This window comes from Antechinus flavipes, chromosome 1 (genome assembly GCF_016432865.1).
Source record: "Antechinus flavipes isolate AdamAnt ecotype Samford, QLD, Australia chromosome 1, AdamAnt_v2, whole genome shotgun sequence".
Lineage (NCBI taxonomy): Eukaryota > Metazoa > Chordata > Mammalia > Dasyuromorphia > Dasyuridae > Antechinus > Antechinus flavipes.
This window is the reverse complement of record NC_067398.1, coordinates 382,690,904-382,715,353: the sequence shown is the minus strand read 5'-3', so window position 1 is coordinate 382,715,353 and position 24,450 is coordinate 382,690,904. Positions and strand designations below refer to the sequence as shown.

General features: G+C 35.5%; 1 protein-coding gene across 1 annotated transcript in view; it reads left to right on the top strand.

Annotated features, from left to right (window-relative positions):
- Positions 1-17,452, top strand: part of TERT (telomerase reverse transcriptase) — a 33,789-nt gene extending 16,337 nt beyond the window's left edge. The window contains exons 11-17 of the mRNA XM_051969806.1: positions 980-1,051; positions 2,875-3,063; positions 6,558-6,684; positions 8,761-8,822; positions 11,575-11,699; positions 14,143-14,280; positions 17,267-17,452. Coding sequence (XP_051825766.1) covers positions 980-1,051; positions 2,875-3,063; positions 6,558-6,684; positions 8,761-8,822; positions 11,575-11,699; positions 14,143-14,280; positions 17,267-17,370 — 817 coding nt within the window. The 3' untranslated portion in view covers positions 17,371-17,452. The remainder of the gene's footprint in view (positions 1-979; positions 1,052-2,874; positions 3,064-6,557; positions 6,685-8,760; positions 8,823-11,574; positions 11,700-14,142; positions 14,281-17,266) is intronic.
- Positions 17,453-24,450: the final 6,998 nt, after the last annotated feature.

The window sequence follows — 24,450 nt, the reverse complement described above, 5'->3', positions numbered from 1 at the left end:
TTTTATTGAATGACTGGCTCAAGTCTTGGTTAAAAATTGCTTTTGATTAACTTTTGCTATGAGGCTTTGGCTTATTAAGGTTATTTCTTAACCAAGTTTCAAATCATATATTGGAATAGACTTTCATGAAACCTGAACATTTAACTCATATATTGAAAGGCACTAAATGGGTGATTGGTACAATGGAAAAATCACTGCTGGATTTGGAATCAGAAGATCTGTGTTCAAATTGTGTTGCTATTAATAAATATCTTTGTGACTGGAAAAGTCATAAATTCAGGGCTTTCTCCATTTCTTCATCAGGAAAGTAAGTAAGTGGGTTGAACTGGATGGTTTCTTTCAGCTTCAAATCTATACTTTTCATTTCCTTCTCTGTCTCATTTTATAGATGAGGAAACTGAGGCAAATGGAAAGAAGTGACTTGCCCAGGCTCTCATAACTCCTAAATGTCTGAGGCCAGATTGAAATTTAGATACCCCTGACTTTGGAACCAGCTCTTTATCTACTGTACCATCTAGCTGCCCCTCGAATTTGTGGGGCTCTAAGCCTATAAAATAACACTGATTAAAACACCTACTGGGTATGCAAAAAAAGATTTTGAAAAGATTTAAGAAATTCAGCTTTATTCTGATTTCTCTGATCAGGAATTGAAAATTTGCACCATTTGAAAATGCTTCTTGTCATTAGCAAACATTATTACACATATACTCCCTCTCTTCCCCTTGTCCACACACCTTTCCTGTTTCCTACTCATAATAACTGAGGATTAATCAGATTGAAATTTATAGGAGAATGTGTATATTTGTATTCCTTTTATAGAAATGTAGTATTAATATTATTTATTCTGATCCCACTGGGAAATTATATTGTCTTTTTTACTATTAATTTGAGTCTAGTTATTTTGGTACATGTCATTTTGCTGCTGAAACCCAAAAGTGTCATTAAAACTCTCCTTCATCCTTTCTTCTCAATCCTCCAGATTGTTGATCCGACTAATTGATGACTTCCTGCTTGTGACACCTCATTTAACACAAGCCAAAACCTTCTTAAGGTATAAGAATTTGCCTCTTTGATCATGTATAAATTGTATTTGATTTTGCCTTTCAATTACTTGCTAAAATTACAAAATTTTTATACTTGGGTTTAAAAAAAGATTTTGCAAGATTGAGGGGAGGGAATAAAAGGAATGGTTGCTGAATTAACAGAATGGTTAAACAGAAGGTTGGCTGGGAGAAAAATAAAAATATAGCAAAAACAAAATCCCAAAATGAAGGATTTTGACAGGCTGCTTAATATGAGTCAACAGTGGAACATGGCAGCCAAAACAATCAGTAGAGGGTTAGTTTGTATTGAATGTCAGTGTCCAGGATTGGGAGGATAATCATCATCCTGTGTTGTGCACTGCTAAGACTTCCTAAAATCTCTTATATTTAGTTCGTGAGGCCCCAATTTTAGAAAGATACCAAAAAATCTGGAAAGCAGGCTCAGCATAGTGACCAAAAGATCATGCTATAGGAAGGTTGGGTGAAGGAATTAGGGAATTTTAGGCCAGAAAAGAGAAGGCCTTGTTTGGGGGCAGAGAGGAAACCCAGGGACCTGGTTGTCTTTTAGGTATTTGAAAGGCCACATAAGAGAAATTAGACTCGTTTTTCTTGGCTGCCAACAAAAGAACTGAGAGCATGGGATGAAAGTTTAAAGAAACATTAACATTAACATGAGGAAAAAGTTACTGGGACTATCAGAATACATTAAATTGCCATGGAAGGTAGTGAGATCCTGTCCCTGGAAAATTTCACTAAAGAGCTGAGTCCTCCATAACTTCTTAATCATGTTGTAGGAGGAAGGTTCTTTTTGCGTGTGGGCTTAGACCAGAGAGTCCTAAACTTGGTCTCAATAGTTTATTGTTATTAATACAAAAATAGCTTATCATGTTATTAATATGAAAACCATTTATTTGTATGTATGTTAGCATGAAAAATTATTGTGTATTAACACAAAATAGTTTATCATGAATAGTTTATATATATGATTATGAAAAGTTTATTCTTTGTATTATAAAAATAGTTTGTGTGAATTATAAAAGTTATTCTGTGTACTATGAACATAGTTTATTATTATTATGTGGATTATGAAAATACTTTATCATTATTATTGTTATTAAAATAACTTGATCTCAAAGACTCCTTGAAAGGTTCTTGGAGGTATCCTGAGATCCTGGACCATTAACCCACTTTGAGAACCTCTGATTTTCTTAGTGATTCTACTCCTGTATCTGTTAATTCAGCACCTCTAAGTATCAGTTGCTTCTTGGACTGCAAGCAACTGGAATTCTGAAAAGCTGTCATTAAATCTAGGAGAATTTCCAAGGTTACTTAGACCACCTGAAGTGATTCCTAATAGTAATTCTAGATAGTGTGGATTGTAACTTTTTTTCCCCATTAGTGGTTCTGTGATGATTATCTAGCCATTTTGGACTTAAGCTTCTGGTTTACCCTCATGTGATTATTTGTCTTTCATATCTTTGGTAGTTATCCTTAGATAGAATTATTAAGCTTAGTAATGTTAGAAATGTAGAGGTTTTTTCATTTTGTCTTTTTTTCTATCTTTGGACTGAGATGCTATCAGTAACTGGAAAGGAAATCCTGCAGTCTTGCCTCATATGCCTCTAACATGAATTTCCCTCAGACTTCTACAGGTTCTCTGGTTGAATCTGTTCTATAAATCAACTTTCAAAAACCCCTTAATTTCCTTTTTTTTGCTTCTTAGGGATTTCAGTTGATAGACAGTTTCTAAAATACCTCTTTTAAAAATCTCTTGTTAGGGAAGTTTTCCTTCCTCCTACAATTTGTTAACCATTTCCCCACTCAAATTTAGGACTCTGGCAAAAGGTATTCCTGAGTATGGCTGTTTAATTAATCCTAAGAAGACGGTGGTGAATTTTCCTGTGGAAGAGGATATTCTAAGTGAATCTGACTTTACCCAGTTACCAGCCCACTGCCTATTTCCATGGTGTGGTTTATTACTCGATACAAGGACCCTAAATGTGTTTTGTGACTATTCCAAGTAAGTATATTCACTTGGCTGGATAGTTGTTGAAGAATTTGCAATAGGGCCATAGGCCTGGGAAGAACGAAAAGACATTGGGCTACACTTAGCTTGCCTGTATTAGTATGACAAGTAATTATCAAACTTGTTCCATCACCTCCTTGTTGCAGTATGTAGCAATATGTCATCAGAACTGGGCTTCCAGAATATCACCTCCTCATTATTGGGAATGAGAGAATTGAATGGAAGGCCAGTGATTTCTGCTCTCTGTAAAGGAAAAGGTACTGTTCTCATATCCCGTAATCAATTGCATTTCCTCAGTGTCCCTGTTCTTTCTATTTTGTTTCAAGTTGATGGTACTAATGTAGCTGTTTATATTTATCTAAGAGTCTGAACCCTTCAGGAAATGGCCAATAGGGAGGCTATGTCCCATACGCTAGAGATGGCACAGGTCTGCCTTTTGGCATTTATTTAGTGAAGAGAAGGATTTGTTTTATTTGCAGGTGGTGGATTTTTTTCCTTCTCATAGATGCAATTTACTAACTAAGTTTGGTAATTGGTAAAATCAGTTACATTTGTCTAGCTTTTTCACAAGGTCCTGTTTTTTTTTTTATTTTTTTTTTATTTAGTATTATTAGTTAGAAACTCATATCTTGTTTCCATTTCTAACTTGCTGTCAAATCAAACCTTTTCCCTCTTAAACCAACTGTAAGTTTTAATACTTCTTCCTTATTGTTAGGCTATTGTGGAAATTAGTTGAATAATACCTGATTAATTACTTACACGGCTCCTCCCCAAAAGATATTATAACTACTAGATGTGTTTTTTTTTTTAATCCATCTTATTAACTAGAAAGTCTTCTAAACATTGACTAACATTTGACTTTCACAGCCTGAAGAACTAGTTTTAATTACTGGACTGTTTTATATATATTGGAATGTTTGTGCCCATTATTTTCCTTCAAAGTTAAATTTTAAAAGCTTCCATAATTCTTATAACTGTGGTTGATTAAGATTCCAGGGATTTTTATTGACTGCCCCTCATGCTTGGAATACTCTTATTCCTCATCTCTGCCTCCTGGCTTTCCCTGGCTTTAAGTCCCTTATCTTTTGTGAGAAGCTTTTTTTGATCCCTTAACACTTAAACCTTTTCTCTATTGATTATTTCCAGTTGTTCCAATATGTTGCTTCTATATAGAGTGCAAAATGCGTAAGACCTAGGAATAAAGTTGGCAACCACTCACTAGATTTATAGAAATACAATTATAAATTTTTTTTATAGAAGTAAGAGAAAATTTAAATAACTGTAGCAGTAGTTGCTTCTTATGGTTTGATCCTAATATAATAAAAATTACTAAATTAATTTACAAATTTAGGATAATGCCAATCATTACTGAGAGAATATCTTAAATAAAACTAGACAAAATAATAATGATTCATTAGAAGAACAAAAGGCCTTAAAATCTCAAGGGAAATAAAGAGGGGAAAAAACGATGGAATAAAATTAGCATTTATATATCAACTTTAAGGTCTGTGTGCTATCCTTTACATAAAATGATTGCCATATCCATTTTACAGATATGAAGCAAATATCAGGGTCATATAGCTGATAAGTGTGTGATTCCAGATTCAGATGTAGGTCTTACTAACCACACTACATATTGCCATTTCTTAAACCAGTGTTTTTATAATTTATATACATATAAATATATTTATATAATTTTATAAATTATATAATTTATAAATAATTTATAAGTTTTATAAATTATATATCTTTATAATTATAAAGCACTAATTGTTTAAAACCCAGAAATGTTGCTATATTGAACATAAAAGTGTATGATTATAAAAGGTCACATCACAAAACCATTAGAAGATAATGAACTATGATACCTTTCCTAACTACAACGATGAGAAGATTCTTATGATGGAAAAGTTCTTAGAAGATAAAACAGGAAGTTTTGATTGCATAAAGTTAAAGTGTTTTTGTGCTAAAAAAAAAAAAAAAAGCCTCTAAGAATAGAATTAGAGAAATAGCAGAGTATATCAAATTTCACCCCCAAAAAGCTATATCTAAAATAGAGAATTGACAAAAATTTATAGCACTAAGAAATATTCCCTAATAACTAAATGTTCAAAGGCTATAAACCAAGTTTTCTTTTTTTTAATTAAAAAATATTTATTTGCCAAGTTTACAAAAGAAAATTTGTAAACTATAAGTGATCTCATGAAAATGTGAAAAAGTCAGAATTTGAGGAAGGCTGTAAAAGATTACCTTATTCAGAGGCAATAAATTAGGTGCAAACATTTGTGGAACAATAAATAGACCAGTTTGGTTGGAGTTCCTTTGAGGGGGGAATTTTAGGAAATAAGGCTAAACAGATCTTCTCAGGACATTGAAAGCCAAAGTAAGGATCATGGGCTTCCTATGTTGTAGGCACAGATTTTTGAATAGAGAAATGAGTTGATTAAATGATTTTGATCAAAGTGATGTTTTAGGAAGATTAATTTAGTATGGGATATAGCATGAACTGGAAGGTAGAGATTAGAAGCAAAGAATCAAATAAGTAGACTATTGTAACATACATTGTAAAATACGTTGTAAATACATTGTAATATACATTGTAAAATATGTGAAGATCGAGTTAGGAGAACTTTGTGACTAAATTAGATATGGGAGGCAAGGGAGAAAGTAGATAACAAAAATGAATCTAAATTATAATCCTGGATTCTTAAAGAAAGTGCCAGTAAAAGAAAAAAGGAATTGGGAGAATAATTTACTTTGGGGGAGGAGAGGGGGAAGGCGGGAAGTTTGGTTTTCAATGTACTGTTTGACATGATGAGTGAGATATGGGTAGACATGGCCAGCAGGTTGTTGGAATAAAGTTCTGGAGTTTGTCAGAGTCAGGAATGAACATGTATCTTCTCTCTTTATCTCTCTAGAATCCCCTAGAACAAAATCAAGAGAAGGCAGCAGGATCAAATAGATGTTGAGTGTTTTCCCCCTCAAATAGACAATGAAATGCATATTAAGCTTCTACCACTCCACAAGCATTGTGAAAGTTACAAAGACAAATGAAAAAGTCCAATGGGCCTTAGGGTACAACAGCAAAGTGGATGTTGATATTTCTACTTTCACATCATTTCCACAGATAAATTCTATCAGTTTTTGATGATGAACCATGTAACAAAATCAAAGACTTGGATGATGAGAATTTTCTTTTCTGGGTCTTCACTAGAGGTGGCAGTCTCCAAGCTGCATCTCCATAGTGTCTGCTTCCCAGGAGGATGACTGGAGAGCTGCTATTCCCCCAAGCTCTTGGATCCAGGGTCTAGGCTACCTCTATTGGTTTCTGAGCAGGATAGTGGTAGAGGTGGTGGCAGTAGTTTGATTTGCCACTTCTGGTATCCTCCAAGATCCCTGGCTGCTCTGTGCCTGGCAGTGCGGCCCTACCAGCTAGGTAATAGGGACAGCTGAGCGGCCTGACCTGGGCCTTCTTTTTTCTCTTCCAGTTATTCCCGTACTTCCATTAGAACCAGCCTTTCCTTTGACCACAGCGTCAAAGCAGGGAGGAATATGCGGAACAAGCTGGTTGCCGTGCTCAGGATGAAGTGTCACGGTTTATTTCTGGATTTACAGGTGAGCCCTTTCATTTCCAGGTGATGATTTCCAGTCTTCAGAAGCAAGGCAGCATCCTGTGTTTTGAACTTTGGGTGACTTGGTGTTTGGAATTCAGTGGATCGTTTGTAGCAAGTAAGATATATATTTAAGGCCTGAGAATGTGAATTTTGTTGTTTAATCATTTCAGATATGTATGACTCTTCATGACCCCATTTGGGTTTTTTTTTGGCAAAGATGCCAGAATGGTTTGCCATTTCTTTCTTCAGCTCATTTTACAAATGAGGAAACTGAAGCAAACAGCATTAAGTGACTTGCTCAAGTCTCACATTAGTAAGGGTCTGAGGCTGCATTTGAACACAAGTCTTCCTGACTCCAGGGCCACTGTTTTATCCACTGAGTTGCCTAAGGATGTGAATTTTAGCTCTGCTGTTTACTTCTTATGACTTAGACTTCTTTTGTCTCTGTGCTGGCAGAGAGATAATAATACTGCTCTTTTTCATTGCTGAATGTGAAAGGATATCTACAAATAGTTATTAAATTAAAGGAGTTTTTTATCCAGTTAAGTAGCCAGTTCTTAATGGTAGATTTTAGTTTAAATCTATAGATCAGCAAATCTCACTGTAGACCCAAGTTTCATCTTTGTCCCCACCCTTCGTCACTTATAGCCATTACAACTATAACATTACAGCCAGGCTCTGTAAGATCTAATACACTATGCCCACTGGATAGAAGTTAGTAATGGTTTTCTCTTCTGGCAAATAAAAAAATTAAATATACAAAAACCTGTGTCCAGTGCTGGTGTTAAATATATCCAAGATATGCCCAGTGGAATAGGGAAGAATTTCCAAGTATTGATTAAATGACAGGTAGGAAGAGATAGTGGGCAAAAATCATATCAAAAAATAATTTTGTTTCATATTTTCCCATCCTGGGATTGGGGAGCAGAGGAGATTTTCAGCATAGAATTTCTTAAATAGTAGTAGCAGCAGTTTCAGTAGGACAAACTGCCAAGGATAGAGAAAAAGAGCAGTAGGCAACTTTGTGAGGAGGGATTGGGGTAGGAAGAGGATGAGCAGGCCTCCGGTTTGTTTCAAATGATCCCTTTTTTCTCATCTGCCTTGACTCTGGACCTTAATGCTTATTCCTCAGGTCCTATAGACTCATGCTTTTCCTGTAGAGTTGAAATGAAGCCCCCAGTCAGTATCTTTTGCCACTGTGTACCCTCACCCCCCAACTAGAAGCCAGATCCGAAGGCTTATTAGCTCAGCCAGGAAACAATCTCTAGTTACTTCAGGGCTCCCTAGATCCTCTGCTTTTATTACCCCTAAGATTTACAATATAATGAAAAAGAGTGTCCCAGAGTTGCAGAAGCATCAAGCTCTTGTTCATCAGTCATCTCTTCACTTAAGTGCTTCACAACCACAAGGAGCTGCCCCTCCCCAATTTGGCAGGGACTGGAATGGGATTTTGTGGGGAGAGGGAGATAAAAGCTTAGGTGGGCTGAGTTGTGGTTCTCAGCAGTTCTCAACTGAAGCCTTGGATGAGGTGGAAGGTGAGGGAGAGGGGGAAATGCAGAAATGGAGAGAGAGAGAAAGATGGTAAAAGAAGGAGGAGGAGCAGGCTCTTTTTCTATCCCTTTTCCCAGGGGTTAAGAGACACCTAGATGGAACACTTAAACAAGTGTCCTTCCTTCCTGCCTTCCTAAAGAAATCTGGATAATTTATGGAAGTGAATAATCAGATGAAGAAAAGCTGGCTGCCCATGTTCTAATAAACAATGAATTAAAACACTGATTAAATACTTGGTTAACCATATGCTAAATATTCTGAAGCTCAGAGAATTAAGATAGTCAAGTAAGTTATACTCTATTTGCAGATTTTGGAGGTTTCAGCTATGGGGTAGACTTGAAAATCTAGAAGCCCTTAAAAGGGTCATTAGAAAGAGACTAGTAAGTTTCCAGGGTCCTCAGTGTGATTGTAGGCTTTGGATTTTCCTTTGTTAAAATTTTTCTTTTATCCTACTTCATGATGATTGTAGAAAAGAATGAATTTCTGTAAATCTTATCCCTTTTTTGGTCCTTTTCATTCTGACCAGGTGAATTGTCTTCAAACTGTCTACATAAACATTTACAAGATATTTTTACTACAGGCCTACAGGTATGTCAGCATCTTCTGTAATGAGTCCCATTACTGCCTTAGCCCACAAGAGGGAGGCATATGCCACCAAACTAGGAGGTTAACTAGATTGCTTTTAACAACTATTTTCATAATGTTGCTTCTTAGTTACTGTGGTGAAGTATAATCTTTTCTGAAAAAAAAAAATCGTAAATGGAGGAGACCCTTTTCCTCCCAAGTAACAGGAATCTTTTTTGTTGGTTATTGGTAGTATATTCTTTCTTGTAAGTGCCTATCCTTATAGTCTGAATCTGTATCAGGCTCTTAGCTATATACTTCTACCTACTGTATTCTTGCAATTCTTTGCCCATGGCATAGATATGGTCATGAAATTAGAATTATGGTACTTGGGGCTAGACATGTTTATCAACTGGCTAGGACATGAAAGAAAGAAAAATTGTGGTATTGTGTTATAAAAAAGAAGTTAAGAAACGTAAGAGCCCTAATGGCCAGATGTGGGGACCTATATTAACAACTGAACACACTAACAGGAGGAAGAGGAGGAGGAAGAATTAAGTTCTTCAATAAAATGGGCCCATTTGTTAATTCCTTAGCATTAAAAAAGAAAAAAAAAAAAAAACAGACCTAGGTAGAAAATAATCTCCTTGGATAGTGCTTTAGATAAAGTTTTACTTGTAAGTAGAGGAAATTTTTTTTAAACTAAAGCAATACCATAAAAATAAGAATTAGTAATGCTTAATTAATTAATATAAGGATAATAATAACTATGCATAATTATATATGTCAGTGTATACACGTTTATATATATGTATATATATGTATATATATACACACATAATACAGAACAAATTTAAGAGTATCTTAGAGGATCAAGCTGTGTCGATCGAGGCACTGCTTTATTTTTTTTTAATGTATAAATTAAATAGAATCTAGGTAAGCTAAAATTTTTTTATTTCAAAGTAAAATTTAAAACATTTTTGTATCACCTGACATGCTTAGCCCTTCTAGTCATAAAGACCCTCAGCATCCTAAAATTATTTCCTTAACGGAGTCCATTTATTTGATTTTGAATTAATATAAGCCCATGGAATTAATAATTATTTCTAAGCATTGTCATTCTTATAAATATGTTAAATTCTCTGACAAATTATTTTGGAATGATATTGTTATTATACAATATATGTGCATACTCTGAGGCATACTTGACAAAGACCTAAAGTATAGTATATTGTTCTGTCTAAGAATACTGCATTCTTTTTATTGAAATAATGGATGAAGTGAATTTACTAAATTTTTCAGTTTGGAGCTAAATTAGAAGTTTAGATGTGAATCATATCAGAAAGCTAACATTTCCTCCTCATCTTCAGCAATTAAACCTTCACATTCACTTTCAAACTTCCTGAGGCATCCCAGTGCCTCTGTTGCTCAGAAGGCAGGAATAGTAGGTGGACTTTAATCACATGATTTAAAAGGCAAAAGAGAATCCATTTCTTTTTTATTGTAACAACAGTGATTGACAGATGGGGGCAAGTAGGAACTATGATTAGATTTTCTCTGGACTTTATCTTCTGAATTTATGATTAGAAGAATTTTTCCATAGTGAAACAACATTTTATTCTCGTAGTAAGGCCAAAAAACATCATTTATTAACTTGCTCATTTTCCTAACTTGGCCTTTGGACTGGTAGATTGGACATTGACCTGCACATTTTCCTAGCCCAGATTTATTCCATGTTAGGTGGAGTTTGACTGCAGATGACTAACTTTTTGATGACTTTATAGCTGAACAAGTGAAGCATGTTCTGTGAAAGTATTTTGATCACTGGTTAATGTTTCCTTTTAGAGAAAGGACAAAGAGGAGAGGCAGGTAAAGAGAAGCTAGCTAAAAGTTATCTACTTAAAATCTTATCACTTAGAGTATTACAGAACCTTGTACAAAGAAGCTTCCTCCCTTTTCTCCCTCTCCCCCCTCCCTACTTTGCCTTTAAAAGCTATACCACTAAAAAAGTAGTGCCTTCTACTTTTCAGTGAGAAAAATCTTGAGTTCACTCTAGACCCGGTTGTATAGTGACAAACTATGAGTTAGGTAGGGGTGCTTTTGCTGTTGAACTTCACACTAATTGGTACTTTCACAATGTTTTTGCAGCGAAAGTCATCCTGACTGAAATGATCCCAGTGGGTCTCTCTCTGCCCCACATGGGGTATGTGTGTGTGTGTGACCCAAATGGGTTGATCGTATATGTCTGTCTATGTGCCTAATACAGCCCAAGGCCAGGATTTCGGCTCCTTGGCTTACCCATGTTCTTGTTCCTCTTCCATATTATACCCTCCATCCTTGTTGTTCTTCTCCCACTGGCTTCCCTGTGTCGTCTCCTCTTTGGAGAGGTTTTGGGAGGAGATGAGGGGGTAACTACTGCACATGGGTATTCGGGGGGAAGAGTGAGAGAGTGTCAGGCAGGCTGTAACCACAGTGTCATGTAAAGGGGAACCCAAGGACAGTACTCCTCCAGCCCTGAAGGGCAGAAGCCTTGACTCCTGCTGGACAGAGAACACAATGGGCCCCTTGGAGCCCCAGTGTTTTAAAATTTGTTTTATCTCTTGACATTAAAACACTAATAATATACATCTTGACCCATCATTAGCTCCAAGCAGATAAGAGATATCTTCTTTTTGTGGTGTATGTGTTCTCTAGCACAGGAATAGACATAAGAGGTTTTTGTGTTTTCATAATTCATGGGACACTTGACTTACATATCTTTATCAATTTTCCTTAGGTTTCATGCATGTGTTCTTAAGCTACCATTTAATCAGCAAGTCAGAAAGAATCCTGGTTTTTTTCTCTCAGTTATTTCAGACATTGCATCTTGTTGCTATTCCATTCTGAAAGCCAAGAATCCAGGTATGTTCAGGTGAAATTGGGTGTTATTTGGCCTGGGCTATTATTACAGGTTATTGTGATGAATTTAATTTTGTTAGTGGTTCCTGTAAACGTACAAGTATCCGATAAAGGCTTGAGTATTTGGAGGAAGGAAAACAACTTTTCATTTTCATTTTTTTGACATATGGATTTCAAAAAGTAACTCACTTTCTTGAACTAATTATGTTTTAAGCCCTGGAGCAGACATTGGCATATTAATTCAGTGCCTGGTGTGGAATGCAGGGTTTATAAAATTCAGATATACTGTCAAATCCAAGATGGTTTCCTTTCATACTCACTACTGGTAGCCCATGAACAAATTTAACATATTGATTGAACAGAGGTCTGTTTTTGTTTGTTTGAATTATAGACTGATCATAATTTGGTAATTCTTCTTCCTTGTTATATATCTATATTCAATTTTTCCTGTTTTTTTATTTTTTATTTTTCTCAGTTATATGTTTATCAAGAAGTATACTTTCTAAAAATTGCTGTCAACTAACAAAGTAGATAAAGAGAAGGACCTGGAGTCAGGAAGATCTGAGTTCAGATAGGATCTCATCTATTTCTTGGCTTTGTGACCCTGATCTAACCTTTGCTTCAATTTTCTCATCTGCAAAATAGGGATAATAATAGGACCTACCTCCCAATGTTGTTGTGAAGATAAATCATAGCATTAATGCATGTTTTTAACTAATGTATCTTGTAGAAAAGATATAATATAAATGAAAAATATGAATAATAATAATAATAATGCAAATGTAATCATTTCTTGTAAGTGGATGATCTAATCTCAGAACAAGGAAGCAAACATGCTGAAATTGTACGATAATAATAATAACACTGGACTGAATGTTAGGAGACTCAGATGCCAGTCCTGCTTTGCCAGTGACAGCTAGGAAGTCATTTTACCTTTCTAGGCCCATTTTCTCATCTATAAAGATGAGATGTGAAAATACTAGATGATCTCTTAAGGTCCCTTCTAGTTCTAAAAGTCCATATATTCTTGATAAACACATGACTAAGGAAAACAAAAGGGATGGGAGGGAATGGGAAAGAAGAAGAAGATCTTGTATTATCATTGTCTTCCGTTTTGCAGAGTGAATTGATGTTTATTACTTAAGCACTTGAAAAAAATTAGTAGATATCCATGATGATTCAGGAAGATAAAAAGTATATAAACACTCAGAATCATCCTGATGGACAGATTTGCAATTGTGAAATGACAGAAGAGACAGTTCTTGAAATCATACCATAAACATTCTTCTAATTTTATCAGTGTGTAGTATAATGTACTAAGCTTTCCATTACTCATTCTGTTGTAATGAGGAGTATCTTGCAATAAATCTAAATAGGGTTGTTAAGAAGAGGTACTACACCTCCCAAACTTGACTTTTCCCCTTAGCCTTTCTTTTTAATAAAGGGCCAAAATGCAAATGACTTTCTGCCAACAGGGTAGTTTCTCCCATTTCTTTGGTTCTTAGGTTTATTTTTTGCTGAAATAATTATTATTTCTTTCAGCTTGTAATTTCCCTTTTAGATAGTTATATTTGAGAAACTCTGACTGAAGCTGTTCTTTTTATGCATTATGTTACCTAAAGAATTAAAAATTTTAACACTGCATAAGAGTATATGATTTGCAGTTCCAATTGATCTATGATGAACAGAATCAGCTACACCCAGAGAAAGAACACTGGGAAATAAGTATGGACCACAACATAACATTTCCACTTTCTGTTATTGTTTGCTTGCATTTTTTGTTTTTTCTTCTCAGGTTATTTTTACCTTCTTTCTAAATCCGATCTTTCTTGTGCAACAAGATAACTGTATAAATATGTATACATATATTGTATTTAACATATACTTTAACATATTTAATATGTATGGGACTACCTTCCATCTAAGTGAGTGGATAGACGGAAGGAGGGGAAAAGTTGAAACAGAAGTTTTGCAAGGGTCAATGTTGAAAAATTACCCATGCATATATTTTGTATATAAAAAGCTATAAATTTTTTTTTAAGTATATGATTTGATGATCTTAGTACATAAACTGAGTTTTTTGGGAGGGATTTGTTTTTGTTTTTGAAAAGACATTTGAAATGTCATTTTAAAATATATTTAAACATTCCTAATGAAATATTGTGATATTTTTCTGCAGTGAGATCTTTTTCAAGGTTAACCTCCTCTTCACTTATCAGACATACAGACAAGCAAGATGATGTTGTTACTACCACTTTAGTTTTAGTATTTCTTTAAAAAAAAAAAAGAAATGTGAGCTATGAATAATTATTACTTGTGCTTTTATTAGCATGAATTCTCTCCCTTCGTGTATAGGCAGGAAGTTGCATATCTGTAGGAGATGCTTAGAATATATTGAAATTGGGGTTGGGGTTATGCAGTCCTGAACTCATTTTTGTGTTTCCAGAAGTTACACTGGGTGCCAGAGGAGCCTCGGGTCCTTTTCCTTTTGAAGCAGCAAGATGGCTGTGCTATCATGCTTTCTTGAATAAGCTGGTGAATCACAAGATAGTCTATAAGTGTCTTCTGGGAACTCTCAAAACGAGTAAGCAAATGTGTGAAAATAAAATTTTTGGCATGTTAAACCAAATCCTCATCAATTGATCATTCCATTTATTTGTATAGACTAATGTTTTCCACAATTTTTATGTATATCTGATTACCGTATGATATAAAATGAGAAAGATTGTAGGCCAGGAGACTAGAGTATAATTCACATGAAGATAAGACTTCAAATGCAATATGTATATTGCCCAGTTTTTGTTGTTGTTCAGTCTTTTTCAGTCCTGTCTAGCTCTTTGTGACCCCAGATGGGGTTTTCTTGGCAGAGATACTGGAATATTTTGCCATTTCCTTCTCCAGCTCATTTTATAGATGAGGAAAACTAAAGACCATCAGGTTACTGCATGTATACTTCTAATAGGGACTTTCTAAAAGGAGAGAAAGCTATGGATCCATTATTAGTAGGGCATATGTGATAGTTATCTACTCTCTCTCCCTCAGGCTCTATTTATAATCAGTGACAGCTGTCTGAGAGGACTGGGATTACAATTCTATTTGTAGCTGAGGACTAGTTTGAACCTAGCTAAGCCATAACAAAAGCTAACTGAGCATGTGGATGATATAATGGATGGAGCACTAGGCCTGGAGTCAGAAAGATTTATCTTCCCAAGTTCAAATCTGACCTCAGACACTTCTTAGTCATGTGACTCTGGACAAGTCAGTTAACCCAGCTGCCTTAGTTTCCTCATTTATAAAATGAGCTAGAGAAGGAAATAGAAAACCACTTCATTATCTCTGTCAAGAATATCCCAATGGGATCACAGAGTCAGACACAACTGAAAAACGACTAAACATAGTTAAGGAAATACTTGCAGTACCACTAAGAAGATGATAAAATTAAAGGCCTGAAAGAGCACAGGAAAGGGCATAGGAAAAGGAAAGACAAAACTATTTGTTGATGACATTATTTACTTAGAAAATCCTACCAAATTAGTAAAGATACCAATAGATACAATTAATAATTTCAGTGAGATTGCAAACTCCAAGATAAAAACCACAAAAATCCATAGTATTTCTTTATGGTAATAACAAAATCCAGTTAGCAAAGCACATTGTATGGATTTGATTACAAACATTCCATAAAGAAATAAACAACAACTTTAATAGCTAGAGGGATATTCAGTGCAATATGATAAAAATGATAATGTTACCAAAGTTAACTTTAGATTGAGCATAACTACCAAAGGAATACTTAGCGGAATAGGTAAAATTACAATTCATTTGGAAGAAATTAAAATCTAAAATATTAAGGGAAGATGGGAGATGTAATAATGAAAAGAAATAGTACTTTTAGATCTCAGATTATATAAAGTAGCAAATATCAAAACTATTTAGTACATATTAAAAAATAAAAAAGTAGAACAATGAAACACAATATAAGGAAGAATCAGAATTTGAACTGAATAACCTTATGTTTACTAAACTCAGATACCTAGGAAAACTCTCTATTTAACCAGAACTACTGAGAAAACTGATACACTTTAGCCTTATGCAGACATTTTACTCTATGTAACAAATTCAAAGTAAGAGATCATACCATTAAAAATTAGAAGAGAAGGTCATACATATCTTTATAGATATGATTGAGAATGAATGTGTGCAGCTAGGTGGCGCCATGGAGCAGAGAGTGCTAAAATGAGTCAGATTCATTTTCATAATTTCTTATCTAGCCCCCAGATCCTGAGAAAGTCACTTACCCCTGTTTTCCTCAATTTCCTCAGGTGTAAAATGAGCCAAAGAAAGAAATGTCAAACCATTCCAGTGCCAATAAAACCTCGAATGGGGGTCATGAAAAATCAGACATGATTTAAAAAAAATAAAATAAAATCAAAAGAGAATGATTTCTCAACTAAAACAATTGCAAAAGACAGTAGATAATTTTAAGTATGAGAGATTGAAAAACTTTTGTACAAGTATACTTGATTCACTTAGGAAAAGAAAGGAAGCAGTCAATGGAAAAATCTTTGCATCAGATATCTCTGATGTAAACTAAAGTAAGTAGAGGTAGGAAAACATTATAAATAATGACTTTAACAATATAAATGCAAGAAATAACACCCACAGAATATATGAAATCCAGTGTTCTGGAACTAAAGACCGAGCTCGACCTTGATTAAGACCTATGAGAATATATCTTTCCTTGCTCCTTTGCAAAGGTTGGTGTTCATTCAGTGTTAGTCCTTTAATGTCATGATTGGTGGTCACAATTAGAATTATGAAGTTGTTGGGCAGCTTCATGGTGCAGTGAATAGAGAGTTAGCCCTGAAGTCAGAAGGAACTGATTTCAAATCCCGGCTTAGACACTTAGCACTTAGCTTTGTGACCCCAGACAAGTTACTTAACCTTAATTGCTTTCTTCCTCCCCTTCCCCCCCAAAAAAAGAATTATGAAATTGTTCAGTTTTATTTTTTCTTTCACATTATTGTGGTCAGAATATAAAGTGCTCTTCTGGTTCTGGCTTCACAACATCAGATAATTTGAAATTTCTCAAGTTTTTCTGACTTTTTCATATTTTTTGTTTCTTTTGGCTCAATAGCATTCCATTTCATTCATAGTTTCTTCAGTCATCCCTCAGTTGTTGAACCCCTCCTTCTCATCTAAATCTTATGAAGTATGTGTGACACAGTCTAGGTAGTGCTCAAGTTTACTAATCTCTCCTCTCCATTTAAGGTTCCTGACCTAGTCTTTTACCCTCTGCTCTCTTAGATACCTCAGAATATCCTTTTCTTACTTAACCCAAAATAATAGTTCTCTTTTTCTTAATAGATCACTTCCTATCACCAGAAAAAAAATTCAACCAAATACTTTATTCTGAATTGTAAAATTCGTAAGACATTTTTCTTCTCTACCCCCAACAACTTCAGAGTTGTGTATTTGTTGTTTTAGGCAGAAAATAATCACTTAGTGGCAGAAAAGATAAGAAACATTGTCTGGTTTTTGAAGACTAATCTAATACTATTTATTTACAGGCAAACTGCAATTATTCCGGAAGATTCCAAAGTCTACAATGCAGATGCTAAAGGCAGCATCAGATCCATCACTCTCTCAAGACTTCAAAATGATATTAGATTAGTTGTTTGAGTCATTCATTTCTCCAGTGTTGAATTGAGATGAATAACATGTTACATTAAAGTGTCCCTTTTTCCTGCCTCAGACTCTAATTAAAACTAATGCTTCCTTTTTTCATCACCAATCTTGATAATAATTGGTAACCAATTTCACAATAAGAAAAAGCCCATGAGGTTCTCCATACATTCCTCCACCTCTTTATCTTATAGGTGAGGAAACTGAACATTTCCTTTCTTTTTTTTCAAGTATTTAGATTGAACTGTGTCTATTGAATTGGACTGTTAGAATATAAGCTCCTTGAGAATAGGAAATGTTGGGGAAAAACTGGAACCTTTCCCAGTAAGATCTGGAGTGAAGCAAGGTTGCCCACTATCACCATTATTATTTAATATCGTATTAGAAACACTAGCCTCGGCAATAAGAGTCGAGAAAGATATTAAAGGAATTAGAGTAGGCAATGAGGAAACCAAACTATCACTCTTTGCAGATGATATGATGGTATACCTAGAGAACCCCAGAGATTCTACTAAAAAGCTATTAGAAATAATTCATAATTTTAGCAAAGTAGCTGGCTACAAAATAAATCCCCATAAATCCTCAGCATTTTTATACATCACCAACAAAACCCAACAGCAAGAGATACAAAGAGAAATTCCATTCAGAATAACTGTCGATACCATAAAATATTTGGGAATCTATCTACCAAAGGAAAGTCAGGAATTATATGAGCAAAATTATAAAAAAGTCTCCACACAAATAAAGTCAGACTTAAATAATTGGAAAAATATTAAGTGCTCTTGGATCGGCCGAGCGAACATAATAAAGATGACAATACTCCCTAAACTAATCTATTTATTTAGTGCTATACCAATCAGACTTCCAAGAAAATATTTTAATGATCCAGAAAAAATAACAACAAAATTCATACGGAACAATAAAAAGTCGAGAATCTCAAGGGAATTAATGAAAAGAAAATCAAATGAAGGTGGCCTAGCTGTACCTGATCTAAAATTATATTATAAAGCAGCAGTCACCAAAACCATTTGGTATTGGCTAAGAAATAGATTAGTTGATCAGTGGAAAAGGTTAGGTTCACAAGACAGAATAGTCAACTATAGCAATCTAGTGTTTGACAAACCCAAAGCCCCTAACTTCTGGGAAAAGAATTCATTATTTGATAAAAACTGCTGGGATAATTGGAAATTAGTATGGCAGAAATTAGGCAAGGACCCACACTTAACACCATATACCAAGATAAGATCAAAATGGGTCCATGACCTAGGCATAAAGAACGAGATTATAAATAAATTAGAGGAACATAGAATAGTTTATCTCTCAGACTTGTGGAGGAGAAAGAAATTTGTGACCAAAGATGAACTAGAGACCATTACTGATCACAAAATAGAAAATTTTGATTACATCAAATTAAAAAGCCTTTGTACAAACAAAACTAATGCAAACAAGATTAGAAGGGAAGCAACAAACTGGGAAAACATCTTCACAGTTAAAGGTTCTGATAAAGGCCTCATTTCCAAAATATATAGAGAACTGACTCAAATTTATAAGAAATCAAGCCATTCTCCAATTGATAAATGGTCAAAGGATATGAACAGACAATTTTCAGAGGATGAAATTGAAACTATTACCACTCATATGAAAGAGTGTTCCAAATCATTATTGATCAGAGAAATGCAAATTAAGACAACTCTGAGATACCACTACACACCTGTCAGATTGGCTAAGATGACAGGAAAAAATAATGAATGTTGGAGGGGATGCGGGAAAACTGGGACACTAATGCATTGTTGGTGGAGTTGTGAACGAATCCAACCATTCTGGAGAGCAATCTGGAATTATGCCCAAAAAATTATCAAATTGTGCATACCCTTTGATCCAGCAGTGTTTCTATTGGGCTTATATCCCAAAGAAATATTAAAGAAGGGAAAGGGACCTGTATGTGCCAAAATGTTTGTAGCAGCCCTGTTTGTAGTGGCTAGAAACTGGAAAATGAATGGATGCCCATCAATTGGAGAATGGCTGAGTAAATTGTGGTATATGAATGTTATGGAATATTATTGTTCTGTAAGAAATGACCAGCAGGATGAATACAGAGAGGACTGGCGAGACTTACATGAACTGATGCTGAGTGAAATGAGCAGAACCAGGAGATCATTATACACTTCGACAACGATATTGTATGAGGACATATTTTGATAGAAGTGGATTTCTTTGACAAAGAGACCTAACTGAGTTTCAATTGATAAATGACGGACAGAAGCAGCTACACCCAAAGAAAGAACACTGGGAAACGAATGTGAACTATCTGCATTTTTGTTTTTCTTCCTGGGTTATTTATACCTTCTGAATCCAATTCTCCCTATGCAACAAGAGAACTGTTCGGTTCTGCAAACATATATTGTATCTAGGATATACTGCAACATATCCAACATATAAATGACTGCTTGCCATCTAGGGGAGGGGGTGAAGGGAGGGAGGAGAAAAAAATTGGAACAGAAATGAGTGCAAGGGATAATGTTGTAAAAAAAAAAAAAAAAAATTACCCTGGCATGGATTCTGTCAATATAAAGTAATTATTAAATAAAAAAAAAAAAAAAAAGAGAATAGGAAATGTTTTGCTTTTTGTGTTTATATCTCTGCACTTAGCAGAGTAGTTGTCACTTAGAAAGTACTTAATAAATGCTTATTGATTTATTAATTGTTGAGTCATGGATTTAGATCTAGGAGGAACCTTAAAAACATCCATAGTTTTCTATAGCAGTGGTCTCCAAAGTGGTAGTCATCACACAACCTCAAGGAATGCATGCATCAGTCTAAAGATTGAAGCACACTTGCTCTTGGGGAGCCAATAGTATGGTTTGTCTCCTACACAACAGTACCTGAACCTCATCCAATATAGATATTCCACTTCCTCATCCTATCTTGCTGCTATTTAAGCTCTTTTTCTTTTCTCTTCATTGGACATCAGTCTCTTAGGGAAGTAATAATCAAATTGGGACCAGGCCCCTATATCAGCAGGTGCACAAGTACCATTGGAAGATTCCTCCCCTCTCTAAACTCCTCACTCTTTGTCCCCATTCCATCCCCAGATAACCAAGACTGTGAGTGGTAACATTCAGAGGCTTGTATCTCAAGGACAGTGACCAGGAGATAAAGAGCTTGCCCTCCCTCTTTTTTTCGGGGGGCAGAGGGGGAGGTGTACTTTGTAAGCATTAGTTGAAGAGCATCACCAAGACATGCATCACAAATCTCAAAGTTTTGGGAGTTTTTTTTTTTTTTTTAAGTAGCTTTTTATTTACAAGTTATATGCATGGGTAATTTTACAGCATTGACAATTGCCAAACCTTTTGTTCCAATTTTTCCCCTCCTTCCCCCCACCCCCTACCCTAGCTGGCAGGATGACCAATACATAATAAATATGTTAAAGTATAAATTAAATACAAAATAAGTATACATGTCCAAATCGTTATTTTGGGAGTTTGAACTTCTGCCCCTTTCTGTAAAGAGTATTGTAATTCTTCTGGCCACTCAGTCAAAACTTCTTAAACTGTGGGTTTCTTTCTATATGGGATATGGGGGTTGCAGAATTATAATTTATTATCAGTGTTTGATTTGTTTACCTATTTTATATACTTGAGGTCATGTAAAAATTTTTTGGTGAAAAGGAATTGTGAGTGGGGAAATTCTAAGAAGCCCTGCCTAGGTGACTTTGGGGTCCTTACTGTCCTTCCATACATTATCATAAAAATAGCTAATATTTTTATAGCACTTACTGTGTGCATGGAATTATACCGAGTGCTTTACAACTATTTCATTTGCTCCTCACAACCACTCTCGGACACAGGTACTGTTATTATCTTCATTTTAAAGGTGGTAAAACTGAGGCAAACAAGTATTAAGTGACTTACCTGGACTCTCATAAGTAATGTGTCTGAATTCAGATTTGAACTCAGTTCTCCCTAACTGCAAGCCCAGCACTTTATCCACTCCATCACTTACAATGATTTGCCAAACTTTTGTCAGTTCTAAAGCACACACGACATCTTTCACATCTATCCTATCTCCTTTGTCTCTACCAACGTGGTCACTATTTTCATTCAGGACTCATCACCGCTACCCTTTGGAAACAGTAAAGTTCTTTTGAGGATCTCAACTCCCCTTTCACACAAAGCTCTGTTCGTTTTTTGTTTTGTTTTGGTTTTTTATGTGGATCTCTATGGGAGCACTAAAACACCATAGTCTAAAAGCATCCGAAGTTAAGGATCTCCCAGAAGATATTGGAGCAACACATTCTGGATATGAATGGGCATAACACTGGCAGGAGAATCCACATCAAGAATGGCATCAAGGAGATGTGTCAGTGAACAAGATGAGTCACTGCAAGCAAGAGGTGGGACTGCTTCCACGCTCTAATAATTCCAAGTAAACAAACCCCACAGGATGGGGAAACCTTGACACTGGATTAATGGGAATATGTGGAGAATGGCATGTATGTCTTCAGAGAATGCCCAGATCCAAAGATCTCAATTGTTGGAGTGCCACAGAAATATGAGTTTCCCCTTGTGCCATATTGCCCAACCAAGTGAAAAATAATTCTTCCCGGTTGATTAATGTGCCAGGCGTTTTAGAGATACATGTGCAGGGTTTTAGAGATACATGGACAAGTAAGATTTGATCCTGACCTCAGGGAGCTTACATAGAGCCAAATAAATCTAAGATTCCAATAAGGTTCCAAACAGGCTGATAAAAGGAATTTATCAAAAGGAAATCTGGATGTTCCCTATAACCATACCAAATAAATACTAGGTAATGGGGAGAGGAGGAAGAATACTAACAACTACAGGGCAGAGGAAAGGCATTTGATCTGGTCTTTGATCTGAGAGATACTAGGGATCCTAAAAGGCTGGGCTCAGGAGGATTAATATAAAGGCAACAGAATGGGTGATGAAATGTGTAAGGAATAGTATGGCCAATATGGAGCACAGGGTGCATAAAATAAAGGAATAATGTATAACTAGGCTAAAAAGGTAGGTTGGAAGATTAACATTTGAGCCTGGAGGCAATAGGAGCTTCTGGGATTTATGGAGCTAGGAACGTTATAATCAGACCTGTCATTTCCAAGGACTGGAAATGAAGAGACTTCAGACATGGAGATTTAATTTAATGTTGAAACATTAGTTCTGAGAGATGATGATGGTTTGAATTTGGGTGATGGCTAAGTGATTTGGACAAAAGGAGACAGTGGTGAGAGGTTTGTGAAAGTGAATCTTCCAGGACTCTGCAAATGACAATAGTAAGGGGAGGGAGGGAGAGATGGTGCCGAGGATGATTCAGAGATTGGGAACCTGGAAAGGAGAATGCAATCCATGACTGAAAAAGAGAAGTTAGGAAGAGGGTTGAGTTTTTTCAGCAAAAAGATAATGAATGATAGATAATTAGCAGATGTCTGCTCTCTATTCTCATTCTTTTTCTATGATTTGAAGTATCCAAAGGTTCTCCTTGGGAAAATTAAAATGAGCATTTTTGATGATATGAATAGAATGCTGGATTTGGAGTCAGGAAGACTCATCATGAGTTCAAATGTGATCTCTGACACTTAATGGCTGTGTGATGCTGGACAAGTCACTTAATCCTCTTTGCTTCAGTTTCCTCATAGGTAAAATAATCTGGAGAAGGAAATGGCAAACTACCCCAGTATCTTGGCCAAGGAAACCATAAGTGGGATCATGAAGAGTCTGATTCAACTAAAAACTGACCAACAATGGAGTCTCTGTGTTTCTGTATATTTGATTTGTTCACCAATCTGTCATGCTTTGTAAAATGTTTCCTTTTATAAACGTGATCTTGTCCACGAGTGAAAGGAAGATGACTTCCTACCTACAACAAGTCAATTACTCAGTATATGGGGAAGGTTATCTTTTTTATATATCTGTTACAGAGGAAAACATTCCAAATGACTGAGTTTAATGGATTTATTATGACCCAAAGTCCACCAATGCCCATTATAAACTTATATACCTGGTGCCAGATTCTCTGAGTCTCTCTGTGAAAGGAAGAGTACAACTTCTTAGTGGTTAGGTCCTCTGGAGATACTGGCATGTGGGCATTTGAACAAACAGATTAGTATAATTTATAAAAGAAACAAAATGAACCCTTTATTTAATGTATTTAATTATACAGTTCAACTCCCCAGAGCCCATTTAAGCTATCTACAAGTTACCAACAAAAACTTCTATCCCCAAAATCAACCATCGCTTTTTGAAAGGGGCTACAGGGCTGTAGTAAAGAAGACTTCAGAAGATTCAGAATATCAAAATCTAATGCAAAGAAACATGGAGCACACATGACAGTGAAATAAATCAGATGGAATTAGGCACAATCCACTGGGGTCCAAGGAGATAGGGCATCTTCACCCAATAAAGTCTGAAGATTTTCTTTTTTTTTTTTTTTTTAATTGGGTTGTTAAGTGGGTTGAACAGGACTAAAACATTGGAGGAAAAGAGCCAGGATCCTGGATCTGGAAGCATTTGCTGATTCCTGATAGTGGAAACAGAGAAGATTCCTAGAGAATTGGTACATAACTGATACTCAAAAAACTCCCCTCTGATGGAGAAAGGGGGCATTGGTTATGATTGCAGATTTGACTGGATGACACAGGGGTTTTAAAGCTTTTGGGGGGCATATTTATTTATAGCTACCTGGGGAGATGACCAAGGTCATCACAGAATCTCTAATAGGTAGTATCTTGATGAGAACAAAGAGCTCCATTTTATGTCTTCTTTCATTAGAATTTAATTTTCTTGAGGATAGGGATTTAACTTGCTTAATTATGTTCACGCTCCCCCTCTTTCACACTCCCTCCCCTTCCCACCCGGACTTAGCAGAATACTTGACACATAGTAAGCATATAAAAAAAAAAATTGTCTTTACAATATTGTCTTGCTTGAAAATATCTAGTAAGGGGAACTCATTACTTCCCTACTAAGCCCATTCCATTTTTGGATCACTTTCAAGTTTGGAAGTCTTTCTTAACTTGAAGTCTCAATGTGTCTGTCTGCAATTTCCA